This window comes from Papilio xuthus, unplaced genomic scaffold (genome assembly GCF_000836235.2).
Source record: "Papilio xuthus unplaced genomic scaffold, Pxut_1.1 DF826115.1, whole genome shotgun sequence".
In the NCBI taxonomy this organism is placed as follows: domain Eukaryota; kingdom Metazoa; phylum Arthropoda; class Insecta; order Lepidoptera; family Papilionidae; genus Papilio; species Papilio xuthus.
The window spans coordinates 4,946,536-4,968,577 of NW_013532534.1; the positions used below are offsets into that span (position 1 = coordinate 4,946,536).

The following is a 22,042-nucleotide window of genomic DNA, read 5'->3' on the forward strand; positions in this document are numbered from 1 at the left end:
TAGTAATACAAAATTTTGCATGTATAAACTGTACTATAATAGTCAAACAAGGATATCTGAACCGGTGAGAGGCGCTGCTATCGCGGTTGGTTCTTCAGACAACATATAAAACCTACTTAGAGATAGAATATGACAGAAAACAAAAAAGCCCGTGACAGCTACAGTACAAAGAGAATCTTGCTATATATTTTGACGTTGACAGGGGGGCGCTAGTGAGCTGTCATAATTTAGTTTGACTTATGCGGTTTAAATAGCCTTGATGGTCTATACTTACTGATCACCAGTTAAATAACAGGATAGAACTAGATGAATAGTAGGCACTTATGTACAGAAGATGCCCCAAAAACTGGCAATACCGGTGATACAATATACTAAGTAACTTTTTTAAAATTATTTTCGTACTGCTAATCTACAAAATAAATAAATTATTTTTATTAGTATTGTATATTGACCTTAGTTTGACCGAATAATACAGTATACTTATAATTTACATTATGATTGTGAATATAAGTACATTGTTCCTTTATTTCCATAGAAATAATTTACACTGTATCCGACTGACTCATTTATAAACAAAAAACTTTAGCACCTGAAGGTAACTTGAAGTTATTTATTTGAAGAGCAAAAAATAAACAAGTAAGAAACGGCCAAAAAAACTGAACAACTATTATATATATGAAAAGAAATAAAAGGTACTTTAAATTTATTGTTAGGTTACAAAGAAACTGAAGTTTCGTTACATTGGAGCCGCCATTGCAAGGCGATAAGAAATAAGACTTCACTTAACAACAAACTACATCTTTACTGTGGATTTCTGAGACCGAAATCTCTATTTAAAAAATACAATTTCTGTTTTGTCTAAGATAATGAATGACAGGGATGACGATGTGTTTTTTAGAGATTCGATCTCAGAAACCATAGGTTAGTAACCTGACCAATAAAAATTAATAAACGAAATATTAAAATTGAATTGTTATATTGATCAAATTAAAAGTCAAACTCAAAATATTTGTTTTTTCATGCTAATTTAAGTTTGTAAGAATTTACAAAGATGTACTTTTAAAGTGTACACTAATTTGTTAATTTAATCCTATTATGAGTAGTTGCCAAAGTACTTTTCTTCTAATATAAAATTTTGGTGTAATGAGTAGTCGTTATATAATAAAAGATTTCCTACTCAAGTATAATGTAATTCTCGTTTAGTTATTCACAACAAGTCATTTTAGCATAAACTTGAATATAATTAAATTAAGCCGATGCTATGCAAAATGTATGCAAAGTTTCAAGGCGTCCGTCAGAAGTGGGTCGAGTCAGTATTAGCACGGATGAGTTTAAACAAGGTGATGACATATTTGTTATGACGTTAAGTCGTTCCTCAAATAATTATCTTGATGTAGATTTAACTAACAACTTTTATTGCATTTAAAGGCAAATTTTATTAAGAACGTAATAATTGAACTCTTCAGGTAATAATTATTATTAAAACCTAAATATGTATATTAATGAAAGTTTTGATACACTATAATTCAAAATCGGCTGAACCGATTTGTCTGAACATTAATTGGATGGTAGCTTAGAACCAGGAGATGGACATAGGATACTTTTTATCCCGTTTCGGACGGAGTTGCGGGCAAATGCTAGTTAAATATATATTTCGGAGTAAAGGGGACATGTTGTTCATAGTGTTTTGGTGAATTGATTTGACTTACAGAGTCCCTTGGGGCAGGAGCCGGTGGCGGGGCCGACCTCGAGCACAGTGACGGCGCCGCCGCCCTCCACCAGCGGGGGGAACCGCAGCAGCGTCAGCGGCTCCTTCTCGCTCTTCATTATGGTGCCGTTGGTGATGAACACCGCCTTCGAAATATCGCACGTCTCCGCCGGCTCCGGGGATACCAGGTCCTAGAAAAATTTATTGCAGAGCACTCTTTCAATACTTTATCTTACGTACCTATCAAAATGAAAAAAAAAAACACTTTAGGGTACTTTCATAGCTTGGTGACAAGAAGATTAAATATTAATTGATCGTAATCTATGTACAAACCTTGGGGCACTCATTGATCCCGATGACGAGATGTTCGCAGTTGAGAGTCTTGGACTTGCTCTCGATGACGACCTTGGTCTTGCCCTCCTCCACGGTCTTCGTCTCCACCGAGTCTATGGGCCGGTTGAGGCAGTACACGCCACCGAACACCGCGCACAATCTGAAAGTGCCGCACTCTATTCATATCAATGGCGACTTATTATCGTAAGACTTTATAAGTCAATTGGGCTGTAACACTAATCGTGAATTTCTGAGACCAAAATCCCGATTTAAAACAAACCGTTATCTCTGTTTTTTTTAAAGGTACAACAGAGATGGCGATATGTTTTACACAGAGATTTTAGCGTCGGAAACTAACGGTAAATTCGGCCATCAGTACTATCAAATCTATTCTTCAAAATAGTATTGTTTGACAAGTGAATACGCAACTAAGACACAGCGGCGGATCTAAATTCTTCAACGTCTAAAATTAACTACAACACAGCATTGTATATATTTAATATGTGTCAGAGAAAATGCCAAGCATGTTATAAATAATAATCGATTTCACAGTTCTGTAAGCAACTTATACCTTAGCTACTTTTAGACCGAACTTTAGATTTATTGCTGTATTCTTTTAAAATAAATTCTTAAATAACTTTTGAACCGTTTTATAAGTACTGAAAGTACCTAGTAGGGTTGTAAACTTGAAAGACTCCGAATGTTTTATAATAACCTTGGGAATTGCTTTTAGAATAGTTAGTTACACGTCGTTCTCAATTTAGTCGACGTGACCCATTGTCAAATACACTTAGCCTGAATAACTGAAGTCATGGGTCTTTACTTAAATTAATTTAGTAGATTGAGAGGCGGCCAAGCGCTCGGGTCACTTTGTTCCCCAAGGGAACCTCTTACGAGAGGAAAAGGGATTCGTTCCAAGTACATTGGACCGAAAACAATTAACTGAATTTAGTAACTAGGCCATAAAATATTAAATTTGATAGGATACCGATTTAGTGTTTATACATTTCTTAGAATAAATCGTAAGTTTATTGAAATACATTTTGTTCGAGATATAGTGAATATTGAAACTCCATCATCAGCTCACTATACGTCCTCACCGTTAGGGCGATTAGGCCATAGTCAAGCACGCTGGCCCAATGCGGGTTGGTTGACTTGACACATATATTTGAATTTCTTCTCAGATATGTGCAGGTTGCATCTTTGTTTTCCTTCACCGTAAGAACGTCGGATAAATGTACATATGTAAATCGGAAATCGAAAAACACATTGGTACATGACGGGATTCGAATCCAAGAACTGTAGATTGCAAGTCAAGTGCCTGACTCCTGAGCCACCGACGCTCTCAACTCCATCAAGACTGAGATATTAATCGTGTAGTTGGGAGCACAGATCACAATAACGCCTATTTATTGTTATGCATATATCTTTCATGACATAAGAATCTAAAAAAGGAATCATTGATACTGTTCCCGTTGCGGAAACAATTGTATACCAAAACGTTTTTTTTTCTCTTTGGTAAATAGATGGCAATGCGTTTTTATAAATGTTTCATAACCTAAAAATGGAACATACTTATTACTTATGTGAAAGCATTGAATCGTTGTAGTTAATAGGTTTTTTTTTACATAATTTTCAATTTAGGAAATCTGAATCCTCGGCGCGTGCAGTTAGAAAGTTCTTATTTTAGTGCGGTGTGGCCGGCGGCGGCGCGATGCACATCTGGGTCGTTGAACTGCCGAGTTCCCGCCGAACACTTTCATGGCGGATTATTTTGCACAGACCAACAGTGCGAAGATTTATTGCGTGATTTTTGTGAAGTTTTTAATTAATATGAAAGGTAGGTTAAGTATTAATATCGTAAACCAACAACCAACAAATTGTATTAAGGTTGGAATATCTTTAATGATTAGAAATCATGATACAAAATAAAAATTGTTCCTAAAAAATTAAAGCCACACTATTCTTCAACCGTAGAACTAAAAGCGTATCTTTGCACATCTAAGGAAGTGTTCAGTCTAGGGTGGAGAGCAGAGCAGATTTTTTATGGCAAATAAAATTGAGCTTTATAAGATTCACACAAGGTTTAATTTTGCTCTGCACATTTGTTATCAAAGAGTAAGCGTTAAAAAGTCGTGAAATATATCCCTGGTCTGTGTGAACGAACCCTAACAGTGTGTTGCTGTATTTAATGAATCATCGTAAAATTTCCAGTATCTCCGCTAAACCATGACCACAACGATTCACCAAAAAATCTCGCATCCTACATATCTTCGCAACATTTTTCGCAAATAAAAAATATGCGTGGGTTTGTACTTACCTACAGAAGCACTGCGGCAATTCCCCGCTGCCGTACATGGGCCAGAGGAAAGGCGTGTTGCCATAGCGACCGAGGCTCATGAGGAACTTCTTGCATTCCCTCACGCCCTCGAGACAAGGCATAGCGTCAGTGCCACCAGCGATCGCAAACAACACGTAATGGATCAGGTTCGGCGTCAGACCCTTGTGGGTTAGATATTCCTTGAAAGTCTTGTCGTTCCAATCTAAATCAACATATAAATTGTATAATTAAAGGAAACATCAAACAGTTTGAAGTTTTAACTTTGTTTCGTCTGATCGTGTAGAACGGGCTTTAGTCTGGTTTATCTTAAGAATAAAATATTCCAAGTAAAGTGTCTAGACCTAAAATACAGTTGATATACTAAATTAAATTCAACAAAATGCATTTATTAACATTAGAATCAACTGTATTGACTTTTAGCTCGTACCTCTCACGGAATTCAATCCGGAATTTTTATGGTTCTAACATAAGATGTTAAACATATGTTTAGTAATAAATTCCACTGAAGCTTCTAATAAGATTCAATAAAATTATTTTTAAAAAGCTATTTATCCGAAGTTATTAGACATTCTTTTGCAGTTATTCTATTTTTGATTGAAACTAAAGATTTTTCTTTGATATTCAACCTTATCGTGTAATAATTTAAGATTAGATTTAAATCATTGCACCTAAAGCTTCACTTTAAACGTAAACAAACACACGTTCACTTTATTTAAGATAGCTGCATGATGCAGTAATAAAACGTAACATCAATGTTGAAAAATAAATTTCCGTATATCAAACAATACTAGACATCTTATTCATTAAAAACCAAATCCGGAACATTTGAAGAGAGAAAATATTTAGAGTTTATCAAAACTACAAACAGTTGTTCTGTGGACTGACAGAGAAATATCATATGTTGTCATTGTCTACTTTAAAAAAATATATATCGGATACAAGATATACTTCACTGGAACAAAAACAAACACAATTAAATACCCAAGCGACCTATCCAACGAAAACAGTTACGTTTCATGAAATCTCCTCTGAGATGTAACTCTTTTCTTCGGGCGAGTAAATTTTTTTTAGTACCTTTGAACTCGTTGTTCATTTCTTCTTCATTGTAAGCAACAATGGAAGTGAGCATCTTCATGAGCATACGCTTCTCCACGATGCCGACTGCTTCTGTGGCGAAGACATCGGCCCGGGAGCAGGGCACGGGCACCAGGTGGTCATCCAGCCAGGTCAGCACGCGCGTCACGCAGCGGAACTCCGCATAGCGAGCGATATTAGATGATATCAGAAGTTCCACCAGCGGACCGCGGGAGAACAGCAACTGGTAATATGAAACGCAGTTTAAGACTATCGAAAGGTATCTTTACGCAAAAAACGCGTAATAAAATATCTGAAAATCTAACAATTTCAGATATTTTATTACGTTTACTTAATGTTTTTTTTTCTATCTCATACTGTGTCTTATTTTTCCCACGTAATAAGTTAACGGGTTAATATTTTACGTCCTTTCAAACGTTCTGGATACGAATACGTTGTAAATAAAATCTTTACATTTGTTTATAATAGTTTGTTATAAGAAATGTAACACACCACATTTCGCAAACTATATTCATAAAGTTTAAGAGTAATAAAGTCACGGTCGACCAAAACACGGGCGTGACGAAATTGGTTCTGTTTTTGCCCGTACCGTCGGAGGACTTTGCAAAAACAAAGCGAAACATTCCACAGACTTTAACGTTAGCTCAAAAACTACGCTGCCAATCGTCGACTAATTTTTGACTTCCTTCTATAACTATAATTGTATAATTCAACATGTCTTTTTCTACAGAAATATTTGCGCAACAATGACATTTTAGAACAGAACACAATCCGAAATCAGTAAAGTTAATTTTCGTTATTTTTCTTTACTTTAAGAAAATAAAATGTAATGACGAAGTGATTCTTGGTATTTCCTTCATGTATTAAATATTTCAAATTTTCACAAAATTGACATTTAGATTAACACATCGGATGCTACTACGATTATTTAAAACTCGACTGTTGAGTCGGTGGCACTGAAAGTGCATCTGCATGCAACAATATTAACGATCCAAAATAACTGTTTACATCATAAAGTTTTGCCCACTTCCGATCACAACATCAATATATGAAATCAAACGACCGGACATGTCGACCGCACAATGTAAATATTTCTTTCCATGAGACGTAACATAAAACTGGGAATAAAACTTATTTGCAGGTGCCATCGAGCGATAAATTCGATCATATAGTCTTGTTGCTATCTGCGGATTGCATTTCTACACGCTTATACTCCTTATATTGCGACGACAAAAATAATAACCGTGGGTTTCTGAGACCGAAATCTCCGTTTAAAATGTATTGTTATCCCTGTTTTTTTTTTAAGATAATGACAGGGTTGACAATGTGTTTTATGCAGATATTTCTGTCTCAGAAACCAACGGTAATTGTCGAGAGTTTATAGTTAGAGAGTTTTTTTTGATTCAACTTCGTCCAGGTGGCCGTAGCTAAGGATTAGAAGCGATCATATTTAACTATTACGTAACACATTTTTAGTCAGCCTGATACAAAATTTAACAAAGGAGCCTAAAATAAAAAAAAACAGCTAATATAAAAATAAAACAATATGTGAATTAGATGTTCAGATTAATCTAACCAGTTAGCTTGCCAATCTAATTTATTGACATTTACAATCTTATCACACATAATGTTCGATTACAGATTGTGTTCTTTGGAGTGTTAATATTTGTATACCATAAGCTTGTGTTATAATTGCTTTAAATTTTGTATAGTAAACTATAAAAGAATGTAACTCACATTATTGTCATATGTTAATCAAAGATTCAATATTTTCCTACAAAAGGATATTGATTATTCAACAATGAGAATTATAACAAAACTTACTATGGCCCGAAAGGAATTGATAAAATAAATTAGTAAGTAGCCTATGCACTATTAAGACAGTAATCTATCTCTTTTTCATAATTAGTATTAAAAATTCTATTTTTTTTCTAAAGCTGTGCTTTACAAAATGTGGTCCATTTTTATTATAAAAAACTGACAAACCTTTTTCTTCAAAGTAATTTCAAAGAAGTTTTTATATCTTTTTTAGATTTTTTGAGTCTAAAGCGGCCAGTTGCCTCCCGGCCCCTTGCCAATGGCTAAGTTTACCAGTATTAATAGAGACTACTACATAGGTTTAAGGGCATTCTTATTTGAAATGTACATATATGTAGATATCACACTTACCTTTGGGGTCATATCAATGTTGAACTTCCTGTACTCCGCTGCAAAGCTGGCCTGGCTCCAAATCTTCTTTGATGGTTCTGTTTTACCATCTTCTTTTGCTTCACCTTCGCCTTTTTCTTCTTCAGGTGGAGACTCCCTATATATAATTATTCATTTAATTAAAAAAAAACTATTATTTTACACGACATTGTTATAAAATTCCACCACTAGATACATGTTTAAAAAATTATTGTCTTTTTCAATATGTTTCCATAGTGAAAACCAATATTATTTTACTAACAAATGTATGTCACATAACTTATCATAGCAAAATTAAATGTAAATAAAAATACCCACTTTTCAATGTACCACTGCTCCCTCAAGTTGTAAACTTGAACTTGTTTTTCGGGATCAGAGTTGACTTCCTTGATGAACTTCTGCAGGCCATCAAAGTTGTAGGAAGCCCAGAGACCACCATAGTGGTCACTAGAGTCCAGGTGGAGGACATTCTTGTGTATCCTACTGCATGCAGCGGCCACAATGGACTCCACCATACCTTCATAGAGTATTTACTTATGAGAAGTTATTTAAAACAAAAAAAAAACTTTACATACTGTTTCGAACAGAATTTAGAGAGCTTTGCCTCACAAATATTTCCAAAGGAATCTTCCTTTTGGTTGGGATCATGATTTTGATTTAAAATAAATACTTCACTATAAATAACGTTAGCCTGTGTTCCTTGATAAAAGTTCTTGAAATTTTGACAAGAACATTGATTTTGTGAGCCATAGTAAGAATTGAATTGTGAGTCATTATAAGAAATCTACAATTTTTTTTTACTTAATGGTAACTATGTTACTCCATACACTATGTTATTCCAATAAGAATTTCCTAACTTTATTTTTTATAAAGGCTGAAATCATCGTTTTATTTTAATTTGTACTATGCTGTTATATTGTTTTAGAATTAATTGTTTAATCTAACTATATACCATTGATGATTAAAAAAAAAACAATTGCCAAATATACACAATGACAACGTTTGCAACTTAACGCTATACGCATGTATTTAATTAATGGGGTAGCAGCAGCATATGGTGTATAAATTTGTATCCTTATATACTACGGAATATTATTTTATATTCGAAAGTACCTTGGGGTTATTCCGTGATAATATTTTAAGAGAAAAATGTACATTTCATAAGCAATGGCTGAAATATACGACACGTTCAATAGCATGACGAAGCGAGCAAAAAAGAATAAGATCGATACTAAAGTAGGCTAGTCGCCATCACGCCCGGTATCAATTTAAAAGTAAATTATGCCTCACCTGTCCCAACCACGATGACCTGGAAGTCGGTCGGTAAGTCGTCATCCATATTGTCGACTTATATTGCACTAAGGGAAATAATTTCTTTATTAAATTGATTAAAATATGGAATGTCCTACCCCTTCACAAAGAATTTTACTTTCTCTGACATTTGACAGTTGTCTGTGGTTGTGTGACAGCTGCAAAGATTTTTTTTGCTTGAGTTGGTGTTGACACTCTGTAACCAATTCGCCCAGATACTCTATGGTAGTATTTTAATACTAATGGTTCCTTATGAAAGTAACTTTACTGTAAAATAAATGTTTGAGATAATAATATGATGTCCTGTTTTATTCGGTGCAACACAGTATAAATAGTGCTTTCAAAAACAAAAATCGCAATGCAAGTTTTTCTTTTAAATCTAAATTAAATTATTATCAAACATTTACTTAATTATCAAAGGATAAATATTCAAAAGGCACCTAATTACCCTTTCTAAGCTCGAACTTTTATTTGAAGCCCTTTTTAGGTGGAAAGCTTACCAACAGTAAAATGAAGTCTTTACTTTTGAGATTGATTGATCTAGATTAGAAAAGCCAAGGTAAGCGGTAGGCTTAGTCCTAGTGTCCTGGATCTTAAAGTTGTTTATGGCCCATTCGTAAGTCAATTTTGGTATATCAACTTCTGTTCCCAACCTTTTTTTGTAAGGAAGGAATGTAGAGGTGAATTTGGCGGACGCAGTGACGCATAGGAAAGATCCGTTCTGTGAGTTCCCCCCTCTTCTGTCGATTAATTGGCAGCGGTTACTTCTTTATTTTTACGTATCTGAAAACCGATTGCTTGTTTGCATGTTTTATATGCACGATGCACCTTTGTATAAATTAGCTGTAATTTCTTGAACTATTTCTTGATAAATGGTAAGTGAGGACTAAATAAGAGCACCTGAGAAATACCAACTCTATCTTATTTAGCAAATAATAACTAAAGTCCACCCAGTAATATTTATAATTTCGTTGAATATTATTTTTGTGCAAGAACATCTACTGATTTCAAAAGTTAATAGTGTGATTAGATATGTAACGTAAATATTTTAAAATGGCAAAAATGTTTACTTATCAATTACGACAATATTATTTATGTCCATGAATACCCAATTTTTTGCCATTTTAAAATAATTCTGGTAATATATTGTCTTGGTCAATCTATAACATTAATTAACACTAGAAGAATTCAAAATATTAAATACTCATATGCGTATATTGTAAAATGAAACAACAGATGATTCGGTTTTTATATTTACAATGTTTTTTTACATACATTTCAACATTTTACAGGCTACCAGGAGCTCTTTTTAATTCGAGCAACGAACAGTTACATAAACTAACACGTAAATCTAGATCGTAATAAAAACGAGTCGTGTCAGTTACTACGGGGCCCGAGCGACACGGGCTCGGCACACTTGAATCAATAAAATCCCTGTGTCCGTGTAACATTTATTAAACAAGAACAGTGGCAGTTTCCTTGGTGAGTGACTTCGTTCGAGCATTTAGGCCGCTTCTAGCTAGCGCTCCTACATCTTTTTATTGTTCGAAGGACGTAAAGGTATCGTGGGCCCTTACAAATGTTGAATAGATGGCAAACAACTATCTAAACATTAAAACATTTTTTTAAATTGACTGCACCGACATCTACCCTAAAGAGTTGACACTATCTACATCGTACAAAAACCATGGAGTCGGCAAACTTTGAGATAGCACTTGTTTTGAAAAAGCTTCGTTAGTTCAGAGTGGAAAACTTTGAAGGAGTGGCCATTGTCGTTGGTTGAAAATCCGTCGACAAAAACAATTCGACGCGCCGTCTATTGCGTTAGCTGTTTGACCTGTGGTTTTTTTCTTTTATTTTCTTCAAATTTTACGGATTGTGCGAAAAGAAAAAGTTTTATTTGTACCACTAAGTATATTGCTTATGATCTTTACAAAGTCGATACTTTCAATAACACATTCCAGCAATGGGTAAAATACAGTGAGTTGCAACCGTATCAATTCTTACACAGAAAACTGTAAATTACATTTTCACCAATTCCTTGTATTTATTTCAAGTTCTTACAAAGTCTAGAAAAACATTTCTTTGGCAACATTCATAATACTATTTTATCAACTGTCAACATTTTTATAAAAGAAAAATAATATAAAAGGAACAACAGCACATATTATAGATAATGTTAATATTCAAACTAAAAATATCTGTTGGTCTATACTGAGTTATAAATGTAAAAAAAACAAGTGACTAGAAAGCTATCACACATGACTGGATGACATTAAACAGTCAAAAACCAAGGATGACAAGACTTATGCTCGGTTTCCGAATCACTTGTCAACTGTAATTGAACGAAAACTTCTGTTCCACATTAAATATTTAATTTAAATTAATTAATTTTTAATTGATTGTTCTTTCAGAAACCGGACATTAGTCAATTACAAAGAGATAGACTGTTCTATTGTTAGCAGAAACACATATACAAAAAGCGTGATATAAATACGTACTATTCTCCCGCGTTAATATTATCTAATATTCTATTGTAAATATAAAGCTGTGTACAAACTAAGGTATACGGTCGTAACAAGTTAGTTCGATAGGAAGCCTATTTCGAAGACTTAAGAAATGCAAACATTTTCCCTCTTTAAATTATTAGAGAACATCACATTATAACATATGATATTTTTATTTAAATTAATTAAAAAAAATGCATAAGGGAAACCTTTTAAAAAATAAATGCCATAAATTGTCAAAAAAACTGTTGTAAACACTAGTTTGTACTCAACTTTTAAAACCAGTGAAAGAAATCCTAGGTAGGATAAAATAAGCAGAATTCCTATACTGTAGTTTCGTTTGTTATAATTCGATCATATTTAATTATTAGGCGATCGGTTAGGTGTATCGTAAAAATATTTCGCTATTATTTCATTTATGTACATGAGTAAAAATTTTAAGATACAGATACAATAATGTCCTAATTATTATGTACTTATGTGCCTATAAAAGTCTAATTCGGTAGATCTTTTTATTACCCAGTACTTTAAAAAAGAACACTAAACGGTGAAAAATGATGGCGGAACTACCACCGTACTCACATACCGATTAGCTGTAAACATGGAATAAATATATCCGGTGAGACTGGAGCGCTTACACCCATTGAGATATTATAGATAGAGCAGTTGAACGCTTCAATTAGTTACGAGGGGAACGTAAAAAATGCCGTTACTTATAATATAGCATGTGCGCTTAGACAGACATTATATTATTATTTACTTTTAGGACGACTCGAGGTTTTATTTATTAACTACACTCTATATATAACATCCCTAAGGTTCACTACGGGAAAAGGAAATATCGTCACCAAACCCGAGGCAACAACGACGTAGTTTAGCCGAGAAGGTGGAATAAAAGAACAGTTAAGCTAATAAATCTCAGGAAGCTCAACAATCCCATGCCGCGTACACGATGCACCTACAAATAAATCTTATCACGGTCTGAAACATCAACATCGCGAAACATCAATATTAACAAAACAAACTATTTACACACGCTCTGCACTACACACATATTAAAATATCGACGCACTCGTTGCTTCCAGTTTACGTTAAAGCTTTAGAGTAACGAAATATATCGTTAAATTTATTACACCGATATCGTGATTGAATCTGTATCGAATCTTTGTAAATATTTTCGGTGATACTTATCGTTAGTATTTTTCACCGATATTATTTGGAATGATAAAAAGTCAATTTAAGTTTTGTAAATATGAATAACCGATAATTATATTTGTCTCTTTAAAATGATATGTCGAATAAAAATTTCGTGATATGTCGCTAACACTACGGAATGAGATTCAAACGAGTCGATATTTTAACACGTCGATAACACGTAACAATCTAAGGGTCTACAAGGGCGTCTCGGAGGAGAGTGGGGCGCGCACGCGAGTTCGGGGCGGCGGTGCCGGGCGGCTGGCCAGCTCCGTGCCCTCGCCTCCGCCGCCGCTGTCTGTTGAGAACTGGTCCACCTCGTCGTCCGTCGAATCCTCGTCCTCCGCGAACACCGAGTCCGGTCCCACTGACGCCGAGTCCGCGTCCAACGCGAACGATGGGCCCACGCTGCCCGCGGACGCGAGCGGCGCCAGACGTTCGCTAGGGCACGGTGACAGGCGCCGGTCCGGCAATGAGCACACGACTGAGGAGCCGCGCCGCTCTAAGTACGAGCTACCCGAACTCGAGCAGGTGGCCGAGCTGAGACGACGGTCGCGGGCGTACGCCGCCGACGCGCGCCGCTCCGCCACTCGCAGCGCGGAGCTCGGCAGCGAATCGCCGCGCAGGCCAGAGAGGCGACGCGGTGGCGTCAACAGGCTGCCATAGCCGCCGCCGTAGGAGGCGAAGCGCGCCCGCCGAGGCCAGGGCGGCCAGGGTTCCTCGCCGATGGAGGGCCGCGAGCGCGCGCGCTCACACAGCGCCTCCTCGAGCGCGATCGTCAGCTGTCGCTCCTCTTCCACCGCCTGCTCCTCGGCCACCACCGCCTCCGCGAGCTCCACTATCTTAGGATCGTTAAGGGCCTTAACGGATTTGCTCCGGCTCTTGTAAACGATTAGGAAAACCATGAGCGCGAAGAAGCCGCCGAGCGTGGCGGCTATGCGCACGCCCGTCATGACGTCGTATGTGGCGTAGAACTCGATGCGCACGCGGTCCCGCTCGGCCTGCGCGCGCTCTGTGCCGTTGTAGGCCGCGCCGCCCGTCGCGCCCGCCTCGCCGCTCCATCCTTCTCTATTCTCCATCGCGCGGTCAAGTGCTCATCGCCTGTGGAAACATAAAACGATGTAATGCAAACTTTTATCGCACTCGCTAAATGAAATATGACGCGGGCGGGAGCTAGATAAAACTAGGCCGTTATGATAAGCATCGATCGACGTCGCTTTTTGCAATGTGTCGATTGAAACTTACTTACTGAAACACGAGAGAAAAATATTCAATATCGATCGATACCTTACTTATGCGATATATATTTAATTCTGCAGTATCGCAGTGGGTGGAAGAGCGAACAACAGTGTTGTCGCGAGGCGACTTCCGTTCGCCAGGTGCGGCTGAGCGCTCACGGCGACGTATCTGGGCCGCGCCTCAACCAAGCCGCTGTTTCCCCGCCTTTTATTTTTGGATTAAATACAAAAGTAGTTTTTAAAACATCAATTTCACCAGAAGGAACATTTCCTATTAAGTAATGTAGAAATATTTTGATTTTCAAACGGTACAGTTATTTATATATGCACATTTTTATCCGGTATGCAAACACAAACAAAGAGTCTTACAGTGTCATCGTCATCCAAACATCACGTCAGGCGCATATCATACCTCTTCCCCAGCGCGTTTAAAAATACCAAGTATTCAATGGGCATTCACCATTGAACAAATGTATGTTTTATACACACAATGCAAAATATTTAATCAACAATTAAATACCGTCTTTGCGCTACTGACACGAATATAATATTTTTCAAATACAAAAAGTCTTCGAGGGCAGAAAATTCTGAATTTGATGTGCAATTTCTGATTGTCCACAGGTTTCATTTTGAATATGATTTCTATAGTAATAGAAAAAAAAGAAAAAGCAAGTCTTACATGTTGATAGTGATAGATTAAAACTTTCCTTAATAGAATAAAAGATGTGTTGACAACTTTGTTAAAGAATACATTACAGTTTTAATTTACAACGCAGAAGGTCGACGTTCTTCTTCAATACGGAGTCAAAGCGAACATAATTAAATATGTATTTAAAGAGCTTTACATTCACCACATTTGCTAATTTTTCACATCTCAGTGCGCTAATATTGTTTTATTAGAGCTAACAATTGTGGAAAACATATCGCTTACTTTACGTGAACAGATACATTAAATTTTTACGTGTTAAGTATTATTTAGGTATTTAAAATTTTAACTATGATTTACGTTTTACAATAAGCATTCATTTGTATAAACAGTAATGAATAGTATAGTTAAACTTGTAGTCTATTTTTTAAACTAGCTGAAGTTCCAGCGCAACAATACTCGTACTTATTATAAAACTCGAAATTTAACACATCAAACGTGACGGTCCGAGGCAACTTTACACATCCCCTTTCGCACAAAACAGGGTCACATACGCGGTGTCTTTATTTTTAATTATTAAAAATAACTTTGAACAAAATAATCAATACATACAGTAATCTAATATATAATTAGCAATTTAAATTTTGTAAACTTTATGTGCTATTAACTATATAGTGTAGATACATATTTTATTCTAATCCCCAATGTAAATGAGACTATAAATAAATGCTTATAATTTAAATTAGGTAAAATTGATAACATCAAGTGCTATTTTCGTGTCAACAAAAAAACAACATCGAAACGAAAGCAATTATTCCATGGTTTACTATTTCGGTTGATTACTGGCAAAACATATCTTTATGTGTAACATAAAAACTTTATGGACCCTTGGTAATTAATCCGATTTCATTTGCTAAAGCGAAAACCAGTAACTAAGTACATATAATATATACAGTTTACTCAATCCAATTAAAACTAGCTTTGCTTTGTTAAGGACTTTACAAATTTTAGACTGCTTTGAATCATTCGTGACGAATTGTTGAAACATATTTCAATATTAGGGCTAATTGGAGCTAGCTAAAAATAAAGACCAGTTAGGTTATCTGCACCAATTTTCCGACATTGACCCAAATTATACTTTCGCGTTTTAATCATCACGTTAATACTATCCGAGTCCCTTAAATAATAATCCATAGACTATCTTACTAGAGCTAAAACAACATTGTTCTATATTTACGTAGCTTTGAAGTAAGGCATCGATGGACATACGGGCAAATTTCCAATCTAAACGTATCAGAATTAGGGCAATCATTGTTAAAAAAATTACCTTTATGCGTTGTTATTTTGGTTCGGTAGCTCATATTTGTTTACAACTTTTATTGCTTTACATGTTGAAGAGTGAATGAAGGTAAGCTTGGCGCCTAAAGAAATTATATCAATAAGACAATTTCGAGTAGGATCTACCGGCGACCGTGCTTTTGTATTTAAGAAGTGAATTTCTCTGAATGGAAATGTATGAAGTCAAAAAAAAGTCATAGAATAGACGCAAAATACCTTACCATAACCTTTATACAAAGGTTTGATACGTTCGATTTTTTGGACAATTCTATTCTATTCTCTCTATTTTTGGAGAGTTACCCGAACCTATAACCTCGACCTCTTTTGATATTTACACAAAAATGTTTTATTAATTTAAAAAGTTTCGTCTCATTGTACGTGAAATCACGCGATAGTTTCTTAGCTTAATATTTTGCATTATTAACATAATCAAGTAGGTATGAAAAGAGCTTTCAAGGCAGATAAGAGATTCCTATTATTTAGTATAGTCATTTTGCTCGACAAACTAGACATATTTATAGATACAGCACACCGTCAGCACAGTATCAGCGCAAATCATTATTGGAATGAAATTTTATCATTACTAACAAGCATTCGCAAAAAAGAAGACAAACGTAAAAATTAAGGCCGGTACTTAGTTGATTCGGTGTTCTCTAACAAGAACATTAAAATTCAATACAATACAATATTTTCGTTTTTAGTAATATATGAATTCCAGGTCATGAAAGCAAAAGTTATACAATCGCTCTTATAATAACAAAAATGTCTATATGCAAGGAAATCTAATTATTTTCGAGTACAGTACGGCAAACGCAATCAAGGACAATCACGATAAAATAAATCTTGTTTCACGATGCTACGACGTAATGCATCTGGTTGATATCGCATCAAACAATGAAACTAAATATAGCTACGCAGGTAATATATTTCTTGAAGGCACAACAGGGATCACTGTATATTGCACGTTACGCGGCTACGCCTGAGAATACGACGTCTCCAATAGATCTGTTGCTGTTTTTTCGTCAACGAAATGTGTCTATAAATTTCTAGCTCCCGTAGCTTCACCCCTAGTCTCCCAACATAGCGCCAAACAAACGTCGATCTGTCTCATTCGTTTTACAGATGATCGAAGACAGCTCAATCGTATTTCAAGTCCAATAAACATCCCGACGAGCCAATAAAAGTCGAGAGATTAAACTAAGGAAGATGCCAATGTGTTTAACTGCCACAAAGAAATATTTCCGATCTCTGTCTGAGCCACACATAATTTCAAGGCTAAACGCAGTTTCGCGCGTATAAATAGGAAGAACAAAGGCTTCATGCCAGGTATCTATCATTTTGAAATATTATTCTGCTTACAATTTAACATTTTTATATGTAACTTCAAATCCATTAAAAAGTTATTGTTCATAAATAAATACTATGTTGAAGTTAATTATTTTTACACTAATATGAACATTGTTATCTATGATTTTTAAACTAATTGCTTATCATCTTTACATCATATGTACAGTTATGTTGTTACAAAAATATGCCAGGATAAAACTAGGGAGTTCTAGGCTATGTGTTAAAGCCTTGAAAAGGTATAACACAAAAAATTTAAAAAGATTTATATCAAACATTTCATATAAATGCAATAAGCCAGGGGTATCAAACATTTTAATATCACTGCAATAAGCTCGTGAAGATTAAACCTATAAAATTACAGACACTACTCTGAAATTATGCTCAAGTAAATTCCTTGTACTTCAATGATATGCTGAGAGCTGTATAATTTTTAAATATTTTTTTTTATTTGTGAACTATAAGACCACAGAAGATAATAATTAAATTACACAATCATATTTACTGCGAAGACCCATACCAAATTTATAGCATTTTATACATATCCCATTTGATGTTAAATGGCAATATTTCCAAAAGATAGTGAGAGTTAGTTTTATAGAATACATGCTCCTTTTGAAAGGACAAGGTTTTGAGGTTTTGGGTGTGGACCCACATTGTTATTGGACAGAAACGCTGATGACAGAAATTTGTTTCAATATTTTAAAAAGAAATCATATGTAACAGGATTTACATAGCAATTAAGACGACAATTAAAGGAATTAATAGTGCTACTAAAGTTCCTACATCTTGAAAATAGCTTCAGTGGTGTGTTTCAAACAGTTAATTACTTTAATATTTTGTGAATGTGAAGATGAGATAAAAGCAGTAGTAGGCGCTATAGTTACTGTACGACTTTAACGTATATTTTGGGATTTTTTCAATGAAGATACAATGTAAATAATTTATTAATTTTATACGCAGTTTTTTTAAACTATTATCTTAGAAACAGCAATAAATATTTTGGAAACAAAAATAAATATTAATATAACAGAGCAACTAATTCGTACTAAAAATAAATTCTAAAATATTTACCACTTGAAGTCCATAATCCTAAGCTCGAAGAAATCGACAAATGCCTTGAGTGACGATTACTTTTTATGTACATGTCCTTGGTATAATGTTATAGTATTTTAAACACCCATTCATTGGAATAATAGAACCACACCACTACATTTTCAGAAATCCAAATCCAATATCGAGAATTTAAATTTTATACACTTTGTACATTTTAACTGGGACTATTTTTGGAAAAATTTCAGTCTCAAGTGTTTAAATTACCCTAAATAAATTCAGTACTGTCCTTATTGCTATTAATATCACGTTAATTGTTAAAAACACATCCTTGCGCCATCATTAACTATATCAAATATTTGAGAACCACCACCAACCACCACCTTTGACACTGATACTGATTCATTTCACTGATATCATTGACCACAGACAGAAGAAAGTGCCTATTATCATCGAAAATTGTCATAATGGTAGGATTTTTAATCTTAATCGTCCCGTACATTAATGATTAAATAAAAAGTAAGGAATTAGAAAATAGAATTTATCTTAAGTTTATGCGTTGGGTTTCTTTGTCTACTGTCTAAATATGGAGTACATTCTCTAGGATTAAACTAAAGGGGTAAAGAGAATAATAAAATCGACTTAGTTAGATTTTATAGAAATGGAAAAATATGTCCCTATTTCCCTATTTTGCAAAAAACTTTTTTAACTGGCAAGAATTCGGGTACAGACATCAATGGTTTTTCGCCATAGACATGTGCTTCATGAGACGACATATGACATTTGCATTTGACAAGTGGCACTTGTCATCACATCGACTTTTGTGTAATATTTACAAAATACTTTATTGTTTTTGCTTGTGATTTTGTTTATAACTATATTCCTGTATCGTGATTATTAAAACATAATGTCTGAAGAATGGATAAGTTACGTCAATGATCCAAGAACAACATGCAAATATGGTGCTAAATGCTATCAGAAAAACCCAGATCACCATAAAACTTACAAACACCCGCCAAAAAATGATTCAAAGAAATTTAAAAATAATAAAGGTGGTAAAGCACGAATGCATCCATACATAAAAAATAAAAATCCTGTAGTAAAGGACACAGAGATACCAAGAGTTGATCCTAGCTCTACTGACGATAAAAAACTTACGAAGGATATTTCAGAGAGTACGACTAATAATGAAGTAAAGGATACAAACAAAGAAAGTTCACCATTAGTGGAATCAAGTGAAACTTCACAGCTTTATGATAAATCTGAAGATAATAAGTTGTACAAAGAATTATTTCTTGTTGAGATGCCTTCAGACTTCTTCCAGTTTTACAAATGTTTAAGTGAAGATCAGTCTGTAGACAAAACATTAGCAAGTGTGAACTTGCAATTGATTGGTCCATATGATTTATTGTTAGGGAAACTTCCCATGTTAGATGATAAAGAATTGTACTTAGTTCATTGGCGATTTTTCTATGATCCTCCAGAATTTCAGGTAAAATGTTTATTATTAGTCTAAGAGTCGGTTTCTCCATCTTTAAGTAAAGCGCTGGATGATTAACAAATAAATTAATTGAATCATAATATTTTCTGTCAAAATAGTTTGTGTTTTAAAGGACTTGAGATCTTGTAAATCACCAATGACTTTATTTGACAAATGAGTTCCAAGTAGCTTATCAGGACCTGGACATTGTGAAACAGATGCTAACAAATTAATTATTTAACAAGTAATAAATAGCATTGTTTCATTTGATTTTTGTATTTATTTAACAAACCAGAGATAATTATGCCAGGTATTATTAGCATAAATTAAATGTCTGTAAAATATCTGGTTTCTGTGGTTTATTGTGATTACTTGACAATTCATGAAGATTTATTTTTATAGGCAGTTTTAAAGAAGAAAGGAAAGAGTGAATTTCATATAGGTTATTACCGAGATGATCCTGAAAGTAACCCAGAATTTGTAGCAAGCAATGACAGTGCAAAAGACTGCCTTATACAACCTCTAGCAGACAATATATTTGGGGCTGTTTAGTAAGCATATTTTATATTACTTTACTAGCTGTCGCCCACGACTCTGTACACACGGGATTAAAAATAGATGTTGGCCGATTTTCAGACCTACTTAATATGCTCACAAAATTTCATCAGAATCGGTCAAGCCATTTTGGACGAGTATGGGAACGAAAATTGTGACACGAGAATTTTATATATAAGGTTTAGTTGTTTTAAGTATTATAAGTTGTGTTCTTGGACATTGTTGAATTTTTGCATTTTGTTTGATGGAAATATGGTCAAGTAATTACTAGTGTGGTTATCATATACCATATTATTATAATTCCTTTCTAATAGATGTAAACTCACTGGGAAAATCAGTTTCACAGTGGCTGCATCAGTAAAAAATATATATTTACTAATTACCTATGATTTATAACATTTATTTTGTTTACAGCCAATATTTGCAAAATGAAAAGAAGGCATCCCCATTCTTGTCTATGCCTTGTCAAAAATTAATGGAGAAGATAAAGAAATGGGCAAATGAGAGTAATTTTTCAATAGATGAATATGATAGGAAAAAGAGATCACCAGTAACAAAGACATTGCATGGTGCCGGAATTGTTGTGCCTTTTAATAAGAAAACTGAGTTGGGATACAGGCCACTTGTTGAAAGCAATGGTAATGTTGTGAACATTTTATTTTAAAACAGATTTTTTTTTATTTATTTAACAATTCAATTTTGAATACAAATAAACATATGTTTAACGCTAAATAAACCTCATTGGTTTGGTATAAGCGTTAAGGTCTTTCGGACAAAAATATTTTGAGCTTGCACTTTATGTGCATTTAATTCTTGCTAATGTTATATATTAAAATGTTGGGATGGATGGGTGTTTGTTTCGAGGTATCTCTAATATGGCTAAACAAATCCCGCTGAAATTTTACATAAGTGTAGAACATAGTCTGGAACAACACATAGTTTTTTTAATTCCGGCGGACAAAGTCGCGGGCGACACCGAAAATACAAGTGGTAAAATGAGTTAAAGTCAAATTTTTATAAAAATATTAAAGGGAAAATTTATAATGCAAACTTTTTGTATAAATTTAATCTTTAAATTTCAAAATATATTAATATTTATTTCAGCAAATCTGAAGAAAATGTTTGCTAAATTAGAATCATCATCATCACAAAAAGAAAAAGATGAAGTGCTGTCGCAAATACAGCCAGTGTTAACATACGCCAGTATTGCAGTGGACGAATGTGATTTTGGGACTGGATTGGAGATTGGAATAGATTTATTTTGCTCTGGACTGAAAGAATTAGAATCTAATGCAGTATCTAGTTTATGTACAGCATATTCTTTGTTGAAAAGAGATGCATTTGCTAAGATTATTAAGGTAATTATAAAGTTTTCAACACATTTTGAATTTGCTTAAAGTGGTGTCATGATATGGATATCTGGCTAGTGGTAGGCATTGTGTTTTTAATGCTACATATGTACTTACATAATTAATTTTGGTATTAGTACAATACAAAATAATAAATTTCAAATTATACTTTTCAGGTACACATGAAAAATCGTAGAAAAGGTCCAAATATGTCAATTTTTTAAGAAAATTAATCATTATAAGTGTATAAATTTTGCTTTTTTATTATTATTTGACTAGTGCCTTATTTATTCTTGATGCAGGCCATTTAAAACTTTGAGATATAGTAATAACTTGTTTGTAATAAGGAAAAAAAAAACTGTT

The 22,042-nt window shown here is 34.4% G+C and overlaps 3 protein-coding genes across 3 annotated transcripts in view; 1 reads left to right on the plus strand and 2 right to left on the minus strand.

Annotated features, from left to right (window-relative positions):
* The window catches only part of Rep (Rab escort protein), an 11,979-nt gene extending 2,858 nt beyond the window's left edge, over positions 1 to 9,121 (minus strand). The window contains exons 1-7 of the mRNA XM_013319468.1: positions 8,955 to 9,121; positions 7,983 to 8,181; positions 7,647 to 7,782; positions 5,457 to 5,700; positions 4,362 to 4,584; positions 2,042 to 2,201; positions 1,684 to 1,899 (exon numbers count right to left, since the gene is read on the minus strand). Of these exons, the coding sequence (XP_013174922.1) occupies positions 1,684 to 1,899; positions 2,042 to 2,201; positions 4,362 to 4,584; positions 5,457 to 5,700; positions 7,647 to 7,782; positions 7,983 to 8,181; positions 8,955 to 9,003 (1,227 nt within the window). The 5' untranslated portion in view covers positions 9,004 to 9,121. The remainder of the gene's footprint in view (positions 1 to 1,683; positions 1,900 to 2,041; positions 2,202 to 4,361; positions 4,585 to 5,456; positions 5,701 to 7,646; positions 7,783 to 7,982; positions 8,182 to 8,954) is intronic.
* Positions 9,122 to 10,221: 1,100 nt separating this feature from the next.
* On the minus strand, positions 10,222 to 18,723 carry LOC106123523 (uncharacterized). Its single transcript, XM_013319911.1, has 2 exons — positions 18,317 to 18,723; positions 10,222 to 13,777 (listed from the first exon to the last, which is right to left on the minus strand). Exon 2 carries the CDS (start codon positions 13,753 to 13,755, stop codon positions 12,874 to 12,876), a length of 882 nt encoding a protein of 293 aa, XP_013175365.1. The 5' UTR covers positions 13,756 to 13,777; positions 18,317 to 18,723; the 3' UTR covers positions 10,222 to 12,873.
* Positions 18,724 to 19,082: 359 nt separating this feature from the next.
* On the plus strand, positions 19,083 to 21,997 carry Hpf1 (Histone PARylation factor 1). Its single transcript, XM_013319795.1, has 5 exons — positions 19,083 to 19,787; positions 20,178 to 20,326; positions 20,745 to 20,968; positions 21,435 to 21,688; positions 21,856 to 21,997. Exons 1-5 carry the CDS (start codon positions 19,203 to 19,205, stop codon positions 21,901 to 21,903), a joined length of 1,260 nt encoding a protein of 419 aa, XP_013175249.1. The 5' UTR covers positions 19,083 to 19,202; the 3' UTR covers positions 21,904 to 21,997.
* Positions 21,998 to 22,042: the final 45 nt, after the last annotated feature.

Bases quoted from the DNA above. Each gene is read 5' to 3' on its own strand.
- Hpf1 (XM_013319795.1), top strand. From the start codon at position 19,203: ATGTCTGAAGAATGGATAAGTTACGTCAATGATCCAAGAACAACATGC. The intron at 19,788-20,177 runs GTAAAATGTTTA...TTATTTTTATAG, and splicing joins ATGATCCTCCAGAATTTCAG to GCAGTTTTAAAGAAGAAAGG. The intron at 20,969-21,434 runs GTAATGTTGTGA...TATTTATTTCAG, and splicing joins GCCACTTGTTGAAAGCAATG to CAAATCTGAAGAAAATGTTT.
- LOC106123523 (XM_013319911.1), bottom strand. From the start codon at position 13,755: ATGGAGAATAGAGAAGGATGGAGCGGCGAGGCGGGCGCGACGGGCGGC.